General features: G+C 39.6%; 2 protein-coding genes across 2 annotated transcripts; both read left to right on the top strand.

Moving 5' to 3' along the window:
• Positions 1-631: 631 nt before the first annotated feature.
• Positions 632-9,269, top strand: LOC134668923 (cAMP-dependent protein kinase type I regulatory subunit). Its single transcript, XM_063526426.1, has 7 exons — positions 632-792; positions 2,230-2,391; positions 4,044-4,244; positions 4,471-4,690; positions 7,296-7,418; positions 8,405-8,579; positions 8,945-9,269. The coding sequence occupies exons 1-7, from the start codon at positions 640-642 to the stop codon at positions 9,027-9,029; spliced, it is 1,119 nt and encodes a 372-aa protein (XP_063382496.1). The 5' UTR covers positions 632-639; the 3' UTR covers positions 9,030-9,269.
• Positions 9,270-11,529: 2,260 nt separating this feature from the next.
• LOC134668922 (ATP-dependent DNA helicase Q4) lies at positions 11,530-15,740 on the top strand. The gene has a single exon (XM_063526425.1). It carries the CDS (start codon positions 11,821-11,823, stop codon positions 15,691-15,693), a length of 3,873 nt encoding a protein of 1,290 aa, XP_063382495.1. The 5' UTR covers positions 11,530-11,820; the 3' UTR covers positions 15,694-15,740.
• Positions 15,741-18,817: the final 3,077 nt, after the last annotated feature.

Below are 18,817 nucleotides of genomic sequence, written 5' to 3'. Positions count from 1 at the left end.
ATATGAATTGTGGTGCGGTAGTGTGTTAGGGCTATAATATAAAATACATATAATTTGTCAAAGGACGTCTCGTTTCAAACTTGTTTCAAACATAAACAGAGAGAATCATATGATCTTTGTCTTACACTAGTACTAGCACCCAAAAGAAAAGGATAATTGTAGTTTTCTTTGTTCTTATTTACTGACAAATTGGTTTGACCAACTATAGTAAAACAACTTTGTCACTAGAAAAAGGTGCGAAATTCAAATTTTCTATGCGAAATATGCGAAGATAAGCCTTCGCGCCTAAATTTTTTTAATTTTCCGCTTTTTTCTTCTGATGGAAATGGCTTGACAGACTATACCTATAGTATTGTAAACACGTGTGTACACTGTCTGAACCTTTTTTTTACGATTTGAAATTTTGTACTAACCTTACCTCTACAGTATTTTTTATTATGGTTATCTGTGGGAAAAAGCTGGCTGACAGCCTGACATTTTGACATTTCTGCTTTTCACTTTTATCAATTTCATAATTTCGATCGAAGAATGAAGAACCCTTACTGTTTATAAAATATCAGAAATAATTCAGTTTTATTGACTATGCTATGAACTATTTTTATTTTATGAATAATATTTTATGGATAGATAATTTCAGAAATGGAGGAAGAACACTGTTTACACGAATGTGAAAGTTACATTCAAAGCCATAACATTCAATTGTTATTAAAAGATTGTATTGTACAGCTTTGTGTTAATAAGCCAGAAAATCCTGTTACGTTTCTCAGACAATATTTTCAAAAATTGGAACGGGTAAGTCGATTTGGTATTTACTTAGCTGGAACATGTCAAATTTTTCTTAAATAATTTTAGCTGATACCAAATTGCAGCTATTAAATCTTTCTATGACTAAACCCAACACGTTTCATTATAAGACAATGTATGTACTTAATAATCCCCACTATACTAATAATTATTAAATAAACTTTTAAATTAATTATATTTTTTCCCCATTCAAAGTTTTGTTTATATCAAGATTCTTATCAGCGAATGTCACAAAGTCTGATAGGAGTGACAAGATTACGATAAAAGACAATATGATAACGTGTAGTCTACTTTAGTGGGTCATATATTAGTAATGATATTTATTGGAAAGGCATGTAGGCCATGTAGCTCATTGAATGGCAGACAATTAGTCAAATCCAGCAATGGACTTTGAAAATTATATTTTACTAAAAAAAAATGTTTATACAACAAAGACTAGGATAGGAATCATAGGTGGTCAATTTCAGGAAAGGTAAAATTAGTCGAAAGTTGTATTAAACGAAAGGAAAATGGCATACTTACATGCACTTTACTCATACTAATATGAATAACTCAAATGCAAAGAGCTAGCGGCTACCTCGCACAACATGTCAGCATTGTGATACAGCAAGGAAATGCCGCTAGCATTCTTGGTACAGTGCCTCAAGGACCTATTTTAGATTTAAGCTAGTTATTAGTTTTGTTTAGTAGTACCCCTATATATCTTGTATGTAAATAAATTATTTAAAAATATTTAATTAAAAGGCATTAAAATAGCTCAAATTGGCCTTAAAGGAAATATAATGATATTGGCACTGGCAGACCAATGTGTTAATTAAATTAGTATGTTGCATGAACCTATGTAAACTGAAACCAAATAAGTGAATCATGAAGTTTGCTCTACATTGTTGATGATTTTGAGGAAAATGTAACTGGGTGATAAAATCTTCAACCAACTTTGTGTCCTTAAATATTACTGTTAACCTGTGTGACATGGCTGTATGTATTTAGTTTTTTTTTATTTCGTAAATAAATATATAGCACTCAATATGCACATCAACTGACAAACTAACTAGTGATTTTAGTTCTTTATTTATTATTTATATATTATATCCTAATGAACTAATTACGACGACCGGTCTGGCCTAGTGGGTAGTGACCCTGCCTGCGAAGCCGATGGTCCTGGGTTCGAATCCCAGTAAGGGCATTTATTTGTATGATGATACAGATATTTGTTCCTGAGTCATGGGTGTTTTCTATGTATTTAAGTATTTGTATATTATATATATCGTTGTCTGAGTACCCACAACACAAGCCTTCTTGAGCTTACTGTGGGACTTAGTCAATCTGTGTAAGAATGTTCTATAATATTTATTTATTTATTTATTAGTTTGTCAACTGTGGCCAACTTGTAAATGGACCAAACAGTTTTTGTTATAATTTCAGGAGCAAGTGAAAGCGGCTGCGGCAGCTGCGGCTGCATCTGAAGGGGAAGCAGATGGAGAACTGTCACCGCTGCCCGTGCCCGGCGGTCAGCTGCCGCGGCGCCGCGGCGGCATCAGCGCGGAGCCCATGACAGAGGAGGATGTTACTAGTTATGTTAAAAAGGTCAGATTTTACATTACTTATCTTATGGGAGCTCTTGCTGATACACTTTGACTCATAGGAATAGTCAACTACTCAGAGCTTTTTCGACCATCTCCATTTGTCAAATGATGGAGCTCATGGGTAGCGTTTTAAATTCCATTTTGATAAATTTACCAATGGGGGATAATATTGCACTATAACAAATGTTGCAAAAATGTTATTATACATTTCCTTTTCTCTATATGTTATGTTATGATTATATTTGGGATAAAGATTTTTTATTTTTCAAGTAGGCATATTACAATGCCGCAGCTACACCGGCTCTAACTCGAACCCTACACCTCAGACCCGAGAAGATTGAAGTCCTAAATTAGGACACATCTTTTCAAAACCTAGAAATACAATTTTCCTGATATAAGCCCTTTTTTTAGCTGGAAGACTTATTTTAATAACCACTAGGTTTCCAGTGCAGTCATAAATAATTCACTCTTATCATTATCAAGAAATAAATATTGGTCTGCAACAGTTTTGTGCCAACTCTTTTCCTTATTGTGAAGTTTATCCTTTGTATTGTTATATAAATAAGTACTTATAGTTTACTTTATAATTCCTTGTTTTTATTATAATAATGTCATCCCCGTACAGAATTTTAAATACCCTTTTCACCCAATCCATTAGGTATATCATGCTAAATGCTAATAGCTGTCGGTGAATATCAGCAATATCAGCATCCTTTTATGGTACAGTCAGCAGCAGAAGTTGCTAAGCGGGCGAGGTGTTCAAAATTACATTGACGCGCTCTTATTCTCTTAACAATAAAGTCGCGTCAAGATCATTTTGAACACCTGGCCCGCTTAGCAACTTCTGCTGCTGACTGTAGATTATTAGCGTCCATTAGTTGTTTATTATTGACGTTCGTAGCGCGCTTGTGACGTAGCGTCATTGTTGCCTAAACATTTATAGCTTGCAAGCCATTGTCTAGGATGTTAAATAGTACACATTGTAAACAATGTTGTCACATCTCAATTTAGATTGATTGATGAATTGATATTTATTTAGCCTTAGGAATGCCTATTAGTGAATTATATTTCCAATCAAATAGTAGTAGTACATCTATGTCAGCGGTCGGCAACCTTTTAGCAGCCAAGGGCCACATAGTAGTTAACGAAGATGACGCGGGCCGCACTTTGGTAATATTTGTGACTTTAGCAGACATTGTCGATCGTCAGTACTACATACAAAATAGCGAGGGAGGCTCGCGGGCCGCAAGCCAGAGGTTGGCGGGCCGCAAGCGGCTCGCGGGCCACTGGTTGCCGACCGCTGATCTATGTTATCGTAAAACTATAAATATAAAACTATTTATCATTTGACCGCTAAAAACGGCCACGATCTATTAATATTAGCCTTCATGCGATTTCATTTCATGCAAGTTTACGATGTCGTGACATTGACGTTCAAATGCTGTAGTATAAATTTTGGGCCTCAACTTTAAAAGTAATATATAATAAGCAATAAACAAATTAATAATCAGTTAACATACTTAAGGCCAGATGCGTGCGGTGTGCCATCTCTCATAAGGATCTGTATATTACTACGCCCACATGCACGTCTACGCACACGCACACCAGCCCTGTGCACACCGGGTGCGTGCGTGAAATCACTGTTTTATCTAGGTGGTGCCAAAAGACTACAAGACTATGGGTGCCCTGTCCCGTGCCATCGCTTCCAACGTGCTGTTCACACACCTGGACGAGTCGGAGCGGGCGGACATGTTCGACGCCATGTTCCCGGTCCAGTTCCTCCCCGGCGAGACCGTAATACGGCAGGGGGACGAGGGGGACAACTTCTATATTATACACTCGGGCGAAGTCGAGGTGGGTATTGACGACTTCCAATTTCCATTACAAAATGAACCTTGCGTGTTAGTGGCAGCGAATGTGTTACCTATACATAAACACTTGTTAATACGTAATAAATTAGTTTAAGCGCCACTTGCACCATCCCACTAACCCGGGGTTGAACGTTTAAAGCGTTAACCCAGTGTCAAATTGTAAAATTTGGCCCCAAAATCCACAGTTACGATAGGTATGTCGGTTGTAGGTGCTGGTGAACGGCGAGCCGGTGACGAGCATCGGCGAGGGCGGCAGCTTCGGCGAGCTGGCGCTCATCTACGGCACGCCGCGCGCCGCCACCGTGCGCGCGCGCACCGCGCTCAAGCTGTGGGGGCTCGACCGCGACTCCTACCGCCGCATCCTCATGGGCTCCACCATCCGCAAGCGCAAGATGTACGACGAGTTCCTCTCGCGCGTCTCCATACTAGGTACTAACACAAGGCGGACACGCCATAAGTAAGGAGTCGCGCTCATCTACGGCACGCCGCGCGCCGCCACCGTGCGCGCGCGCACCGCGCTCAAGCTGTGGGGGCTCGACCGCGACTCCTACCGCCGCATCCTCATGGGCTCCACCATCCGCAAGCGCAAGATGTACGACGAGTTCCTCTCGCGCGTCTCCATACTAGGTACTAACACAAGGCGGACACGCCATAAGTAAGGAGTCGCGCTCATCTACGGCACGCCGCGCGCCGCCACCGTGCGCGCGCGCACCGCGCTCAAGCTGTGGGGGCTCGACCGCGACTCCTACCGCCGCATCCTCATGGGCTCCACCATCCGCAAGCGCAAGATGTACGACGAGTTCCTCTCGCGCGTCTCCATACTAGGTACTAACACAAGGCGGACACGCCATAAGTAAGGAGTCGCGCTCATCTACGGCACGCCGCGCGCCGCCACCGTGCGCGCGCGCACCGCGCTCAAGCTGTGGGGGCTCGACCGCGACTCCTACCGCCGCATCCTCATGGGCTCCACCATCCGCAAGCGCAAGATGTACGACGAGTTCCTCTCGCGCGTCTCCATACTAGGTACTAACACAAGGCGGACACGCCATAAGTAAGGAGTCGCGCTCATCTACGGCACGCCGCGCGCCGCCACCGTGCGCGCGCGCACCGCGCTCAAGCTGTGGGGGCTCGACCGCGACTCCTACCGCCGCATCCTCATGGGCTCCACCATCCGCAAGCGCAAGATGTACGACGAGTTCCTCTCGCGCGTCTCCATACTAGGTACTAACACAAGGCGGACACGCCATAAGTAAGGAGTCGCGCTCATCTACGGCACGCCGCGCGCCGCCACCGTGCGCGCGCGCACCGCGCTCAAGCTGTGGGGGCTCGACCGCGACTCCTACCGCCGCATCCTCATGGGCTCCACCATCCGCAAGCGCAAGATGTACGACGAGTTCCTCTCGCGCGTCTCCATACTAGGTACTAACACAAGGCGGACACGCCATAAGTAAGGAGTCGCGCTCATCTACGGCACGCCGCGCGCCGCCACCGTGCGCGCGCGCACCGCGCTCAAGCTGTGGGGGCTCGACCGCGACTCCTACCGCCGCATCCTCATGGGCTCCACCATCCGCAAGCGCAAGATGTACGACGAGTTCCTCTCGCGCGTCTCCATACTAGGTACTAACACAAGGCGGACACGCCATAAGTAAGGAGTCGCGCTCATCTACGGCACGCCGCGCGCCGCCACCGTGCGCGCGCGCACCGCGCTCAAGCTGTGGGGGCTCGACCGCGACTCCTACCGCCGCATCCTCATGGGCTCCACCATCCGCAAGCGCAAGATGTACGACGAGTTCCTCTCGCGCGTCTCCATACTAGGTACTTATATTATTTTGATCTTTTTTCATTAGCCTAATTTAGTGTCCCACTGTTGAGGCCTACCCTCGACCCTCTTACTGAGTGAGACCCAAGGAAGGCCATAGATAGTGCAGGCAGACCGAGAAGGAGATGGCGGGACGACCTGGACGCGTTCTTCTTCTTCTTCTTGATCGAGACACTCTTGACAGAGCGGTCGTGGTCATCATTGGAAGTCTCCCTTTGTGACATGTTTGACGGCTCGCCTCCACTCCTCCCTGACGGCTGCGCGTTTAGCGCATTCGTGCAAGGGGCCGTCCATTGCTGCCTTTATTTGGTCCGTCCACCTCATGGGCGACCTTCCTCGCGCTCGGGTACCTTCTACTCTGCCCTGCACCACCAGTCGCTCTATGGATACATCTCCACGTCGAGAAACGTGTCCAAAGAAAGTCCAAAGGACGCATTCTACCCGAATTGATACTCGTACAAACAAAATAAATTTTTCCTCTTTTTTTTTCGGGCATATTTAGATAGCGCAATAGTGCAGGCACTAGTTTACCCAGGCAGAGTACTTTCTATCTCGGTTTGCGACTATTTATGCTCGAAGTATAGATAGCGCAATGTTGCAGGCACTATTTTCCTCGGGCAGGGCACTTTCTATGTTTCTTGAGTTCCCGTCGCGCGTCTCCATAATCGGTAACTAACAGGTTCCATTGCAACTCCTAAAAGATAAGAAAATATAACTTAAACAACTTCTTCTTGGTAGACTCCGACTGTGGAGACCCTAAACAAACCGTGCACCATATGGTTTTCGAATGCCCCATAACCAAGTATGACGTGTCACCCATGGATTTCAAAGACCTCACGAGCGACGCTATTGACTACTTACGGAATGCTAAATTAAAACCTCTCGTGTGCCGTGATTAGTTTTTTCTAATATTTTCCTCGTACGCGGATCCGCGCTCCGCAAACGACAGCTTAAGTTATGATTTGCATGTTAATATTTAAAAACGCAGTGTATAGTGCCATACGACAAATAAATAAATAGTGGCTGAAACGTGACACCGACGGCGCGTAGTCTGTGTGAGTGAGGGTAATCGAAAGTGCTTGTGTGAATGTGCTACAACAAATATGTATGGAACTATGACCCGCCTATCCGTACATCACTAGTTCCATTCACCGCTCTCTTTAAATTACAAGACCTAGAAATAATCGAGTTAAACTGGTATTCTCGATTTTCCAGAAAGCTTAGAGAAATGGGAGCGGCTGACGGTCGCGGACGCGCTGGAGCCCGTGTCGTTCACCGACGGCGAGACCATCGTGCGCCAGGGCGAGCCCGGCGACGACTTCTATATTATTGTTGAAGGTAATTCATTAACACGTAGCGTAGGTACCTACTAATATTTTGCTTGCGTTTTTCCCACTTGCTTGGGATCGGTGCAGCATGTCTTTTTCTTACACTTACGTCTGTCGTTCGTTATCTCATCATCAGAGAGCGCAACTTTGGTGCCGATGACAGACGTATGACGTGAAGCTAAATACAGAGTGTTGTTATCTAGATTATAGATACTTAAACAAATAACAATTTATTAGCCTCTTTAGTTTACTGATATTGTAACTTGAGAGTTTTTATACGTACTGGCCACGTATAAACACATAACTAACTGTCTTTGTCATGTTAAAAACAAGATTGTTGGAAATGCCAACCAATTCCTGTTTACTTATTTTTTTATTAGTAAAATATAACCGAAATATTATTGTTTGAAGTCGCTATGAAGTCTTTACAGCCGTATTCGCAGAAATTTCCTTTTCTGATTGTAAAAAATGAAAAAACGTGACCAAAATTTAACAGCAAAAGCAAGCAATATAGAGAAACATTTGAAAACAACAAAGCATATTGAACGAGAAGGAGATCGTTTCGTATCGTTTTTTAATGTTTACATTATTTTTTGTGTAAATTACCAAGCATTTTTATAAATAAAGAATTATATACTATATATATTATCATTATTAAGAATCATTGAGGTGTTACAATGTTGTTTTAAAAAAACATCCTATATGCGACTTAACGTCATAATGACGTCATCGGCACCAAAGTTGCGCTCTCTGCTCATCATGCATCCGCTTTCTTTTCATATCATGTCTCACACAGTCCATCCACCTTTCCCTTAATGTTCTTTTCCTTCTACATCCCACCACATTCATTTCTAATACATATTGCGGTACATGACTTGTATTTCTCCACAAAATGATTTCATATGTTAGCGCGAAGACGAAGACGCGTAAAGTGTAGCTCACAGTGCCACTATTTTTTTTTTATTCGAACCTCTAGTATGACGCTTAATTGCGTAGGTACGGCGGTGGTGCTGCAGCAACGCAGCGGGCAGGCGGAGGGCGCGGCCGTGGAGGTGGGCCGCCTGGGCCCGTCGGACTACTTCGGCGAGATCGCGCTGCTGCTCGACCGGCCGCGCGCCGCCACCGTGCGCGCCGCCGGCCCGCTCAAGTGCGTCAAGCTCGACCGCGCCAGGTACATTATACACCACACAACGTTCTGGCGTAAGGCACGCCTGTCGTCTCATGAAATAATTGTTCGCCGCCACACCCAAAAGTTTTCGAAAATGGAAGATGCAACGAACCGGTTAACCGGCAAAGTGAACTTTGCCGTCCATTTTTGATAACAATGCTATAGTGCACATTGACCATGGTGGAAAATATTAACTTTAATGGGTCTCATGTCTCATTTTATGTTATTTGACGTATACCAACTGTCAAATGTAGTCCATGGCCGCGGCTGGCGACGCAGTCATAGGAATTTAAAGAATAACCTATACATTTTTATTCCATTTATTGGCAACATCTGTAATAAGTTTTATGTTTGTAATTGTTTTGCAGGTTCGAGCGCGTGTTGGGGCTCTGTGCTGACATCCTGAAGCGCAACATTGCACAGTACAATAGTTTTGTGTCTCTGTCCGTGTAACAAGTGTTCAATGAACTCCATTATAGGCCATAGCTTAATATAGTAACATTAGACTGAAACCTGTATGGGTTTGAGTTCAACTTTTTATACGAAAACAAAAATAAGCCAGAAAACGCTAATGCTTACAAAATGTGTGGTATGATAATATTTGTATGTATATACTTAATATCTTTATTTCTTTAATATTTACCTTATAATTTATAATGTTTAAATGTAGTGATTTCTTTTGTTTAAAAAGTATGTGTTCTAATTATTTATAATTGATGCCAAGTTTATGAGTCTGCCTGCCTAAAGTTATACCATAACGTACAAAAAATGGACATGTAATGAATAATAGTACAAGTGTGCTACGTTGGTCATTACACACGAAGCGATATTGTGCGCAATAAGAAGGCCGATGTGTGTAATGACCAATGCACACGCGTTTCATGCGACGTTTTTCAACACACTTGCGTGGAAAAAAAGAGAATTTTACATAAATCAAATAGTAATTGTTAAAACATTTAGAATACAGTCTAAAATCTGTCATACTGCCTGCCGGCGTCTTGGCCTTGTCGCCGTGCCACTCAAGTAATAGAGTTGTAAAATATACTCTAGCAATTTAAGAAGGCTCCGCTTTCATACATATTATTATCGATCAGTTACCTTCTTATACCAGTCGGATTATCATACATTACAATACAAGTGCTATAATATAGTGAAAAAAGGATCTAGGATTATTATTATTAGCCTAAAAGTGGTTCAATAAGTCCAACGTTACGTGTGTTGAAAAAATTAAAAAATATTATTTTTTCACGTACATACTATCTTCTTTATTTATTTATCGTCTTAGGTTAGGTATTTTTATAATATGAATATAAAAGTAAAATATAAAAACACTTACAAAACAATAAAAATACATATAAACACATTATAAAAAACCTAACCTAGGGTGCCGCCAGCAGCGGGGCAAGGCCCAAGCTACCGGTGGTCAGGGCTGCAGAGAGAGGAACCGACGTACTATCCGCGCCGTGTCCAAGATCACCGCCTTCTGCATCTGTCCCTTGATCCAACCACCTAGCGAGAGTCTCTCGAGATGTTGGTCGAGACTCTTCGCTATTAAACCGTTCACTGAAACGACTATCGGGACAATGATCGTCGAATCAACATCCCACATGGCGGTTATCTCGTGAGCCAAGTCTAGGTACTTACTGGACTTGTTAAAGGAGAAATTATTATTATTCCTGTTCGCAATTGGTGCAATTTTAGCGGACGGCTCCTTATGTGTTGTCCAGTTGTAAACTGTATAATAATCAAAGTTAATATATTTTGGAAAGCAGTGAAGAGACGTAACAATTGGTTGGAGTAGGTATGTGTGTTATACATTAATATTTTAATATGTACCTATTCATCGTAAGTCAATTACAATGAAGGATAGTGTTGTTTTATTCTGTATTTTAAACCAATAAAGATAGAAACAATTGTTTTCTTTTATTAAAGATCAGGGTAATTGCGTCAGTTTACCGACCGGTGTCAGTTTCCGTCCAATTGGCGAATTAGCAAATAATACATTTCATTATTAATTTGTTACTTGGGAAATATATTTTTTATGTAGATAGATAAATTATTTAGATATTAAAGATTGCAATAAGTCCAAATTTGTGCAGCAATGAAGGTTTATATTGAAATTTCGTCAAATGAACGAAAACTAGAGCCGGGCGAAAACTAGCGCAATGACCCTATAATATATTTGCTGCTGAGTGAGAGTTTATAGTACGAGAGTTTTTGAATATCTATGTATTGTTTGGCACGGGCTAACGGGGTGTCGCCAAGCCCTTGCCTTTGATGGATTTCGACCAAGATAAGTCTGCAAGTGATTCGATAGTCCAGATCAAAGAATATAATACTCATGGTCCAGATGTGCAAGTGTCATTTTAAACGTAAAACGTGAATATATGCAGAATGAAACAGCCGCATTGACGCAGAATAGAACTAATTGGTCCGGTGTACATCTCTTTCTCTCGCACTCTCATAGGCATCCTTAAAACCCGTAACAGATTACCGCACTGTACCGCGACCTTGGTGCGGTCAAAATATCTCTTTCTCGCTCTAACTTATAGTTGCGTCCTTAACTTATGTACGGCGACCACCTTACACACTATCGATACGTGCGAGAAAGAGATATTTTGACCGCACTAAGGTCGCGATGCTGTGCGGTAGTCTGTTACAGTTATATATCGTACATCGTACGTACTGCTTCAGACACATTTTGCTGAGAAAGACCAAGAAACTGTTATTTTTTTCCACTGTTTTTTTCCTGTCCTAGAAGCAAGATAAATAGCAGAAAGTGGCCGATAAAAAGGTACAATTTAAGCCCAAATTCAAATATGAATTTTAACTCGTGTAGCCTTTACTTTATAGCAGAGCTGCCAACTTATAAATATGGATTTTTTACTTGGTCTGTGGCATTCCAGTTGGTTGACTTGACAGTGACGTTATTTGAGGTACTCGTCGTTGCGCGCCAAAAAGAGCGAATTAATTGTGAAAAACTGATTTATGTTTATTTTGATATAGAGTGATACGCAATGTGTCTGTGTAATTGAAAACTGTGCCTTGAGTTTTACGAAAACATTAACTAATATGAAGCACACAAGTTTACACAGAAGTAAATATTGAATTCTAATCATGGACACTGGACAACAGGTTACTTATTAATTTAATTGAAACCTTAACATAAATGAGTTTGACTGGACAGCGAATGTACACCAACGTTCGCTTCTGCTGAAGTAGAATTTACATTATTGCAGCTAAAATGGACATCATTGAATCAATTAAAAAAGACAAAGCCTATATCAAATACAAATTGATAGTTAAAAATTGGGAGAATGAATTCAAAAACACTCACTCACGAACACCTTCTAAATTTGACATTAAAGAAGCTCCATCTAAGATAAAGTATGCTTACAAGAAATATTTTCAGTTAAAAAGTTCAGCACTAGAAAACTCATTGTCTATATGTATTGATGATGAGCCTCTTGGATCTCCTGATCAATCACACTTTGAAAGTGCCTTTGAAACTTTAAGTCCTCCTACTGAACAACTAGTTGCCACCTTGCCTAGTGGACCCCAACTTAATGAATTACTGTCTAATGTAACATCATTTAAAAAAGAGCCTTTGAAAAATATTCAAACGCTAAGCCCATTCACAGACAAGCTTTCAAAAAAACTGTTTCAGAATAAGCAGTTTTCCTTGAGGAATCCTAGGAAATTATCATTGCATAAGTCACAATCTATGATTGAAAGCAAAATTGAGAATGACAGTGAGTTGAACAAGAATGAAAGTTTGTCCACCATACCACAAATTGATAGTCAGAAATTTTCTATCCTAGCAGACAAGAGTACTTTGAGTAATAATGATTTACCCAGAACCTTTGGCACTAGCACCCCAGATATTAAGAAAACTCCTACTATTAGAAAACTTAATCAGGGATGGCTAGAAAGGGCAACTGGAATGTCATTACATGATATGCCAACCTCAACCTCAGGTGAAAATACTAAAACATTTGGTTTGGGAAATATTTCAGTACCAGTTATTGCACCAGTTGGCAAGCTGAGAGTAGAAGAGAGGATTGCGGCTCAGCCTGATGAAGATAAATGTGAAGATTTTGTAGAAAATAGTGAATCGGAAGGGGAAGATGTCTCTTTTTCCAAACTGAAGCCAGCCCTTAAAAAAAGGAAACTAGAGGATGCAATAAATATTACCAGAGCACAACCACTGGATGATCATGCAAAAACTAGCAAAGTAGAACTTGATAAAAGTCAAAGTCCAGAAAAACCCTCTAAAAATAAAAGAAAAAAGAGAGTTGTGAAAAAAGAGCCTAAAAATATAGATAGTGATACTAAAGGACAACACCCTCCTGACATTGCAGAATATATGCCATTTGGCATTGAAAATGTAAAGCCGAGGCATTCTAATGTCACAAACATACTGAAAACTGTGGAAGACTCAGTTAAATATGACAATATTGAAAACGATACTGAAGCTACAGGTAAATTAGAAAATAAAATAAAAAATGGTACTCTAAATGATAACTTTGTAAGAATAAACATAGAGAAAAAAGTATTTGTCCGTGGCAAAAAAAGTATAAATTTTTCCAAGTACAAGAAACAGCAATATAAAGACAAGAAAGCTCTTCATGCTGGCATGGAGTTTCCAGAGGCAGGAAAGATGTTATGTTTCAAGTGTGGTAAGTCAGGCCATATGGCAAGATATTGCACAGCTCATAAAGGAGAAACTCTTTTGCCATTAGAAAGCTATGACGACAATAATATTCCCTCTTTAGAAGATATAGAGAACATTGTTAATAACGAAACAAATAAATTATCTCTCCCAGAACAACTTAGTACATCTGTTTATGAAGCCAGTGCTATTCCGGAGTCATTCCTGAAAATGCTTGCTGACACACCCTCAAGTGATGAAAGAGAAGTTAAACCAATATATTCCAATTGTGAGGAAACATCAACTGCTTTACATGAAGCACTTGCTATGTTTGATCACAAATGTTTTCGACCTGGTCAAGAACAAGCAATCAAGCGTATACTAGCTGGTATGTCCACATTGTTAATATTGTCAACAGGTGGAGGAAAATCACTCTGCTATCAACTCCCAGCATATATTTACAGCCAGCACTACAAATGCATTACTTTAGTCATATCACCACTGGTTTCCCTGATGGAGGACCAAGTGTTAAGTATGCCAGATTTCCTCAAAGCTGGATGCTTACATACAAATCAGCCACCAACACAACGCAAGAAAATTATTCAATGTTTGAAGGATGGGGAGATAAATATTCTCCTTATATCACCAGAAGCATTAATATCAGGCGACTCATCAAATGGGTTTGCAGGGTTGTTCAAATCATTGCCACCCATTGCATTTGCGTGCATTGACGAAGCACATTGTGTTTCACAATGGAGCCACAACTTCAGACCGAGTTATTTAATGATTTGTAGGGTGCTACGAGAAAAGCTAAACGTTAAATGCATCCTTGGCCTAACTGCAACTGCAAGTCAATCAACAATAAGAAGTGTGATTAGTCATATTGACATACCTGATGGATTGACTGGAGTTATAACTAACCCCGCCCTTCCTGATAACCTATACTTGTCAGTATCATTTGAGAAAGACAAAGATAGGGCATTGGTTTCGTACCTGACTTCGGAACGTATAAGTTCCTTTAATTCTATTATAGTATATTGTATAAGAAGAGATGAATGTGAAAGAGTGGCTGCTGTGCTAAGATCATCCCTTCAAGAACCTGGGAAGATTAGTATGGAAGCAAAAAACAAAAAAAGGAAGAGAATGTCCTACATATCTGAAGCTTACCATGCTGGCATGTCTGGAGCTCAGAGAAAGAAAATTCAAAAGCAGTTCATGGATGGCACATTAAGAATAATAGTGGCTACTGTAGCTTTTGGCATGGGAATAAACAAGTCTGATATCAGATGCATCATTCATTATAATATGCCAAGCAGTTTTGAATCCTATGTGCAAGAAGTCGGCAGAGCAGGAAGGGATGGACAACCTGCCTATTGTCATGTGTTTATGAGCAGTAGCAGCAGCGATAAGAATGAGTTGCTAAAACATATCCACGCAAACACAATAGATAGATCAACAGTCAGAAAATTACTTCAAAAAGTGTTTATCCCTTGTGACTGCACCAAACGCAATGACGAATCAACATCGAAATCGGCAAATTCTGTACAAAGATGTAAAGGACATGAGGTTGGCATTCCAATTGATGTCACAGTGGAAGAATTAGACTTGCCTTCTGAAAATATTGCAACCTTACTATGTTACATAGAGCTGCATCCAAAGAAGTATATTAAAGTACTGAATAATGCTTACACAATGTGCAAAATTTCGTCTTATGGAGGGCCGCAAAAGATTATTGAAGCTGCAAAAACTTGTCCTCCCCTAGCAATGGCTGTTTTAATGGAGTCAAAAAAGCAAAAAGATATATCAAAACTAAGTGTTTTGGAATTTGATGTTATTGAGGTAGCTGCTGCCATAGGTTGGGAAAGTGGCATGACAAAATATCATTTGAAAAATTTAGAGTGGATAACAGACGGTGCAACATCTCGACGATCACAACTTAAGATAGAATTTCATACCCTCGGCTTTAAGATTAAAGCGTCAGGTGACCTCACACCAGCTGAACTCGACTGCATGCTGGACGATCTTCACAACTTAGTCATGATCCAGGAAAAAGCTATGTTATATCAGTTAGAAGAAAGCCACGCAGCATTTACTAAACTTGGCAGCAACTCTGTGGCAGGCACTGAATTATCCCAAGATAGTCTTGTCGCGAAATCTAACGAGCTTAAGTCGACAATACGTAATTATTTCCAAAGGGAGGAGCACTTTTCTAGTGATATTGAATGCCAAGAACGTCCTATAGACACAGAAAGAGTGATAAGTGACGTAAGAGCTTTAATTGCTTCATATAGAGATTGTAGCTTCAATGGACGTAGTATAGCAAGAATATTTCAAGGTATATCTTCACCAAACTTTCCGGCTATCGTTTGGGGCAGGTGTAAATTTTGGAGAGCCCATATTCATGAGGATTTTTACGGAATCATCCGATTAGCGACACAACAGCTAATTCAAATGAAAAATGTTTAAATAATAGTTAATGTTTGACAATTTCAAATAATAGACAAACTGATAAAATAATATTGGTTTTATTAAACATTAACATACCCGGCCCTTAAATTAAGGATAAGGATTACAAGGCTTATTTTTGTAATGCCGAAAATTCACTTAAGTAGCTATTTTTGATTGAGTTGCGAGTCTAAGACTGCAGTGAAAATAAAAATTCCGTTTAATATTTCTATCGTTCTTACTTATTCTGACGATAGAGGCAAATAGGCCCTCAAAGGGCCTAATTTGGCGACGCATATTACAACGGAACTTTACATCGAAACTTTTTGCGAAATGCATTCTATAAAGATAGTGTATCTTTATAGAAATCATTTCAATGCATTAAAAGAAGAGCGCCTATTCTACCTAGAATAGGCACTAAAATTCGAAGATCGTCTTTCTCCATCTCTATCGCTCTTCTTTTAATGCATTGAAATGATTTCTATAAAGATACACTAAAAAGTTTCGAAAGAACTACCTAGTCCCTCGAATATTTTGCTATTTGTGTATGGACACATAAAAAAATCAAACATTCCATTCACAATCTGTAACGCAAATATGTACTTACATATGCAAACAAGAATACTTAACAAATGAACCCTAATGACATCGAAGTATATTATACACAAATGAACATTTCGTTTCGTTCGAACAGTCATCCTTAATTTCATTATTATAAATAATAGGAAACGATTTACTTAATAATAGGACAAAAATGCCACCCAATTTTACATATTGTCATAGGGTCATAATATAGCACATCATAAGTGAGGTGTATTCGGGTAATTCAGAGAAGCACCAATGATTCTATATTATAAGATTTATTTTCCTATAATAAACCATCAATCAGAAGTTTCTTGAATATTCGTATTTACCCGAATATACCTTATTCTGTGAATCTATTACTTTTACACTGAGTCATTTGCCGCATGAAAACAAAACAATGTCGGTTGCCTGGCAAAATCATACTTTGATTCGACGGCCACATTCGGTGAACGTCCCAGTGTGACTGCACCCTTAGTGGGTCCGACTAGATTAAAAATGCGTCCACTTAACTTAGGACTAGGTGTTTGAGTAACAATATATAACTGCTGAATAACTGTATTAAATTATATAATTTGGTTTATTAAAATAATTAGCCTATAAAAAATACATTGATTAATTCAAACGGGATCTTATGGCGATATTTAAGTAATTAAGCAGCTCATTTTTTCGTTATTGTTGTAAACATTATGTAGTACATATGTCCAGACACATATCTACATTCTCTACCCCGCCACGCATAAGGCCACGTACACTTGCACTCTTGCAGTTGCAAGCGTTGCAAACGCGTCCGCGTGCCGCCGTTCTATACCTACTCGGCTTATAATAAACCGCGAAAATCGAAGTTCGCAACTTGCGCCTTTATTGGAGAAAGATTCCCGCAATTTGCGAATTGCTGTTTTCGCGGTAGGCTATCTGGTCAGTTGGTGGTTAAGCGCGTATAGGATAAATGTAAAAAACGTTGCGGGCCGCCTTGCTGCCGCGGTGGGGACCGCAGGTGCTTATGGCATGGGCCCTAACAGCCATTGAAAAACCAGTTTGAATGGAATTTATTGCGCGATAATATGGCGGGTTTTCCAATTTTTGTTACGGTTATGAGTGGTATATATTTAATAATTCAATTATTAACAGTTTTGCCTTTAAGGAGTTTAAGGTCCCTTTTGCTGTAAACAAAATGTCTCAAAATTCGAGTACTATGTAACTAATGTACTTAAACATGTTTCCTATGTTTATGGTAGTAACGGCAGAAGAAGAGGTTACAAATAACAATTGTGGGGACTAAATACACCAATTATATACAACTTTACAACCTACAGAAATGATCAATATGGAAATACGTTACAGAACACATAACTTGACTGCTGCTCGATCACTACAAAATTGATGGCGACGTCAATGATACTTGCCCTAATCATTACTTCATTTCTCACTAATATGCAGTTTATTTAGTAGGTATTAGTAGTCTGTAAGTTAATATCAGATCATCATAAATCAATAAACCAATGTTCTATAGTATCCTCCTCCTCCTTGAATCGTATTCCTCATAGCTGAGGGTCGTGACCTCTATAAATTACTTTTCGAACGATTGCTTTCCACGTTTCCACAATTCGGTAACCCAATCGTTTCGGTTACCTTATCATTCGGTAACCCTATCATACGGTTACCTGATTGTAATGGTAAGCTTATTGAAACGGTAACCCTAACATTGTTTCGGGTTTTTAACAGGTTTTCATTCAGTTATGGTAACCTTTATTATCCGTTGCTTATTGGTTTGCTACATTTTTAGTACATTATTGTCGAGGCTTGGAAGTAGCTACTTGCGGGCTGAGGATTCGTTTTAAACGGACGACCTTGGTAGTATTTATTTTATTTATTTTATTCATTTTATTTATTTCATTTTTTTATTTATTTCATTTACTTATTTTATTTAATTTACTTAATTTAATTCATTTATTTAATTATTTTAATTTAGATCATTTGTTTAATTTATTTCATTTATATCATTTATTTAATTTATTTAATTTATTTCATTTATTTGATTTATTTAATTTATTTCATTTATTCAATTTAATTAATTAATTTAATTTATCTAATTTCTTAATTTATTTATTTTATTTATTTTAATTATAATATAATAAGATTTATAATAAGAACACACCACACAGGTAGGTATAAAGATAAACAAAGGAACGGCAAAAAAACTTGTTTGTGCTGGAGACTTCATAGATCGCCCATGCCAACCTCGGTTATTCGATAACAACTTGAATTTAAGTGTGCGTAAAGATTACAATCGTTAGAACTGGTCAAAAACCTTATAATGAGGTAACTGAATAGACTGGGTTTTTATTTCGGTTACCGGTAACAGAGGTTAACTGTATCTGATACGGTTACCGAATCAAAGTGTTACCTTATCAGACGGTTACCGTTATGGTAGGGGTTTTTATAACCGCTTCTAAAATAACCCTAATAAAAACCCCGGTTAAGGTAACCGGTTCCTGTCCCTGGCGTGGAAGTGTTGTTTTAAACGTCACAATTTCATCGTTTTTGACGTTTATGATAACAC

The sequence above is a fragment of the Cydia fagiglandana genome, chromosome 11, assembly GCF_963556715.1.
Source record: "Cydia fagiglandana chromosome 11, ilCydFagi1.1, whole genome shotgun sequence".
In the NCBI taxonomy this organism is placed as follows: domain Eukaryota; kingdom Metazoa; phylum Arthropoda; class Insecta; order Lepidoptera; family Tortricidae; genus Cydia; species Cydia fagiglandana.
Note: the sequence above shows the minus strand (reverse complement) of the source record. Positions and strands in the feature narration are given on the sequence as shown.

Excerpts from the sequence above, each read along its gene's own strand:
- LOC134668922 (XM_063526425.1), top strand. The coding sequence starts at position 11,821 with ATGGACATCATTGAATCAATTAAAAAAGACAAAGCCTATATCAAATAC.
- LOC134668923 (XM_063526426.1), top strand. The coding sequence starts at position 640 with ATGGAGGAAGAACACTGTTTACACGAATGTGAAAGTTACATTCAAAGC. Across the intron at positions 4,691-7,295 it reads CTCGCGCGTCTCCATACTAG|AAAGCTTAGAGAAATGGGAG; the intron begins GTACTAACACAA and ends TCGATTTTCCAG. Across the intron at positions 8,580-8,944 it reads GTCAAGCTCGACCGCGCCAG|GTTCGAGCGCGTGTTGGGGC; the intron begins GTACATTATACA and ends ATTGTTTTGCAG.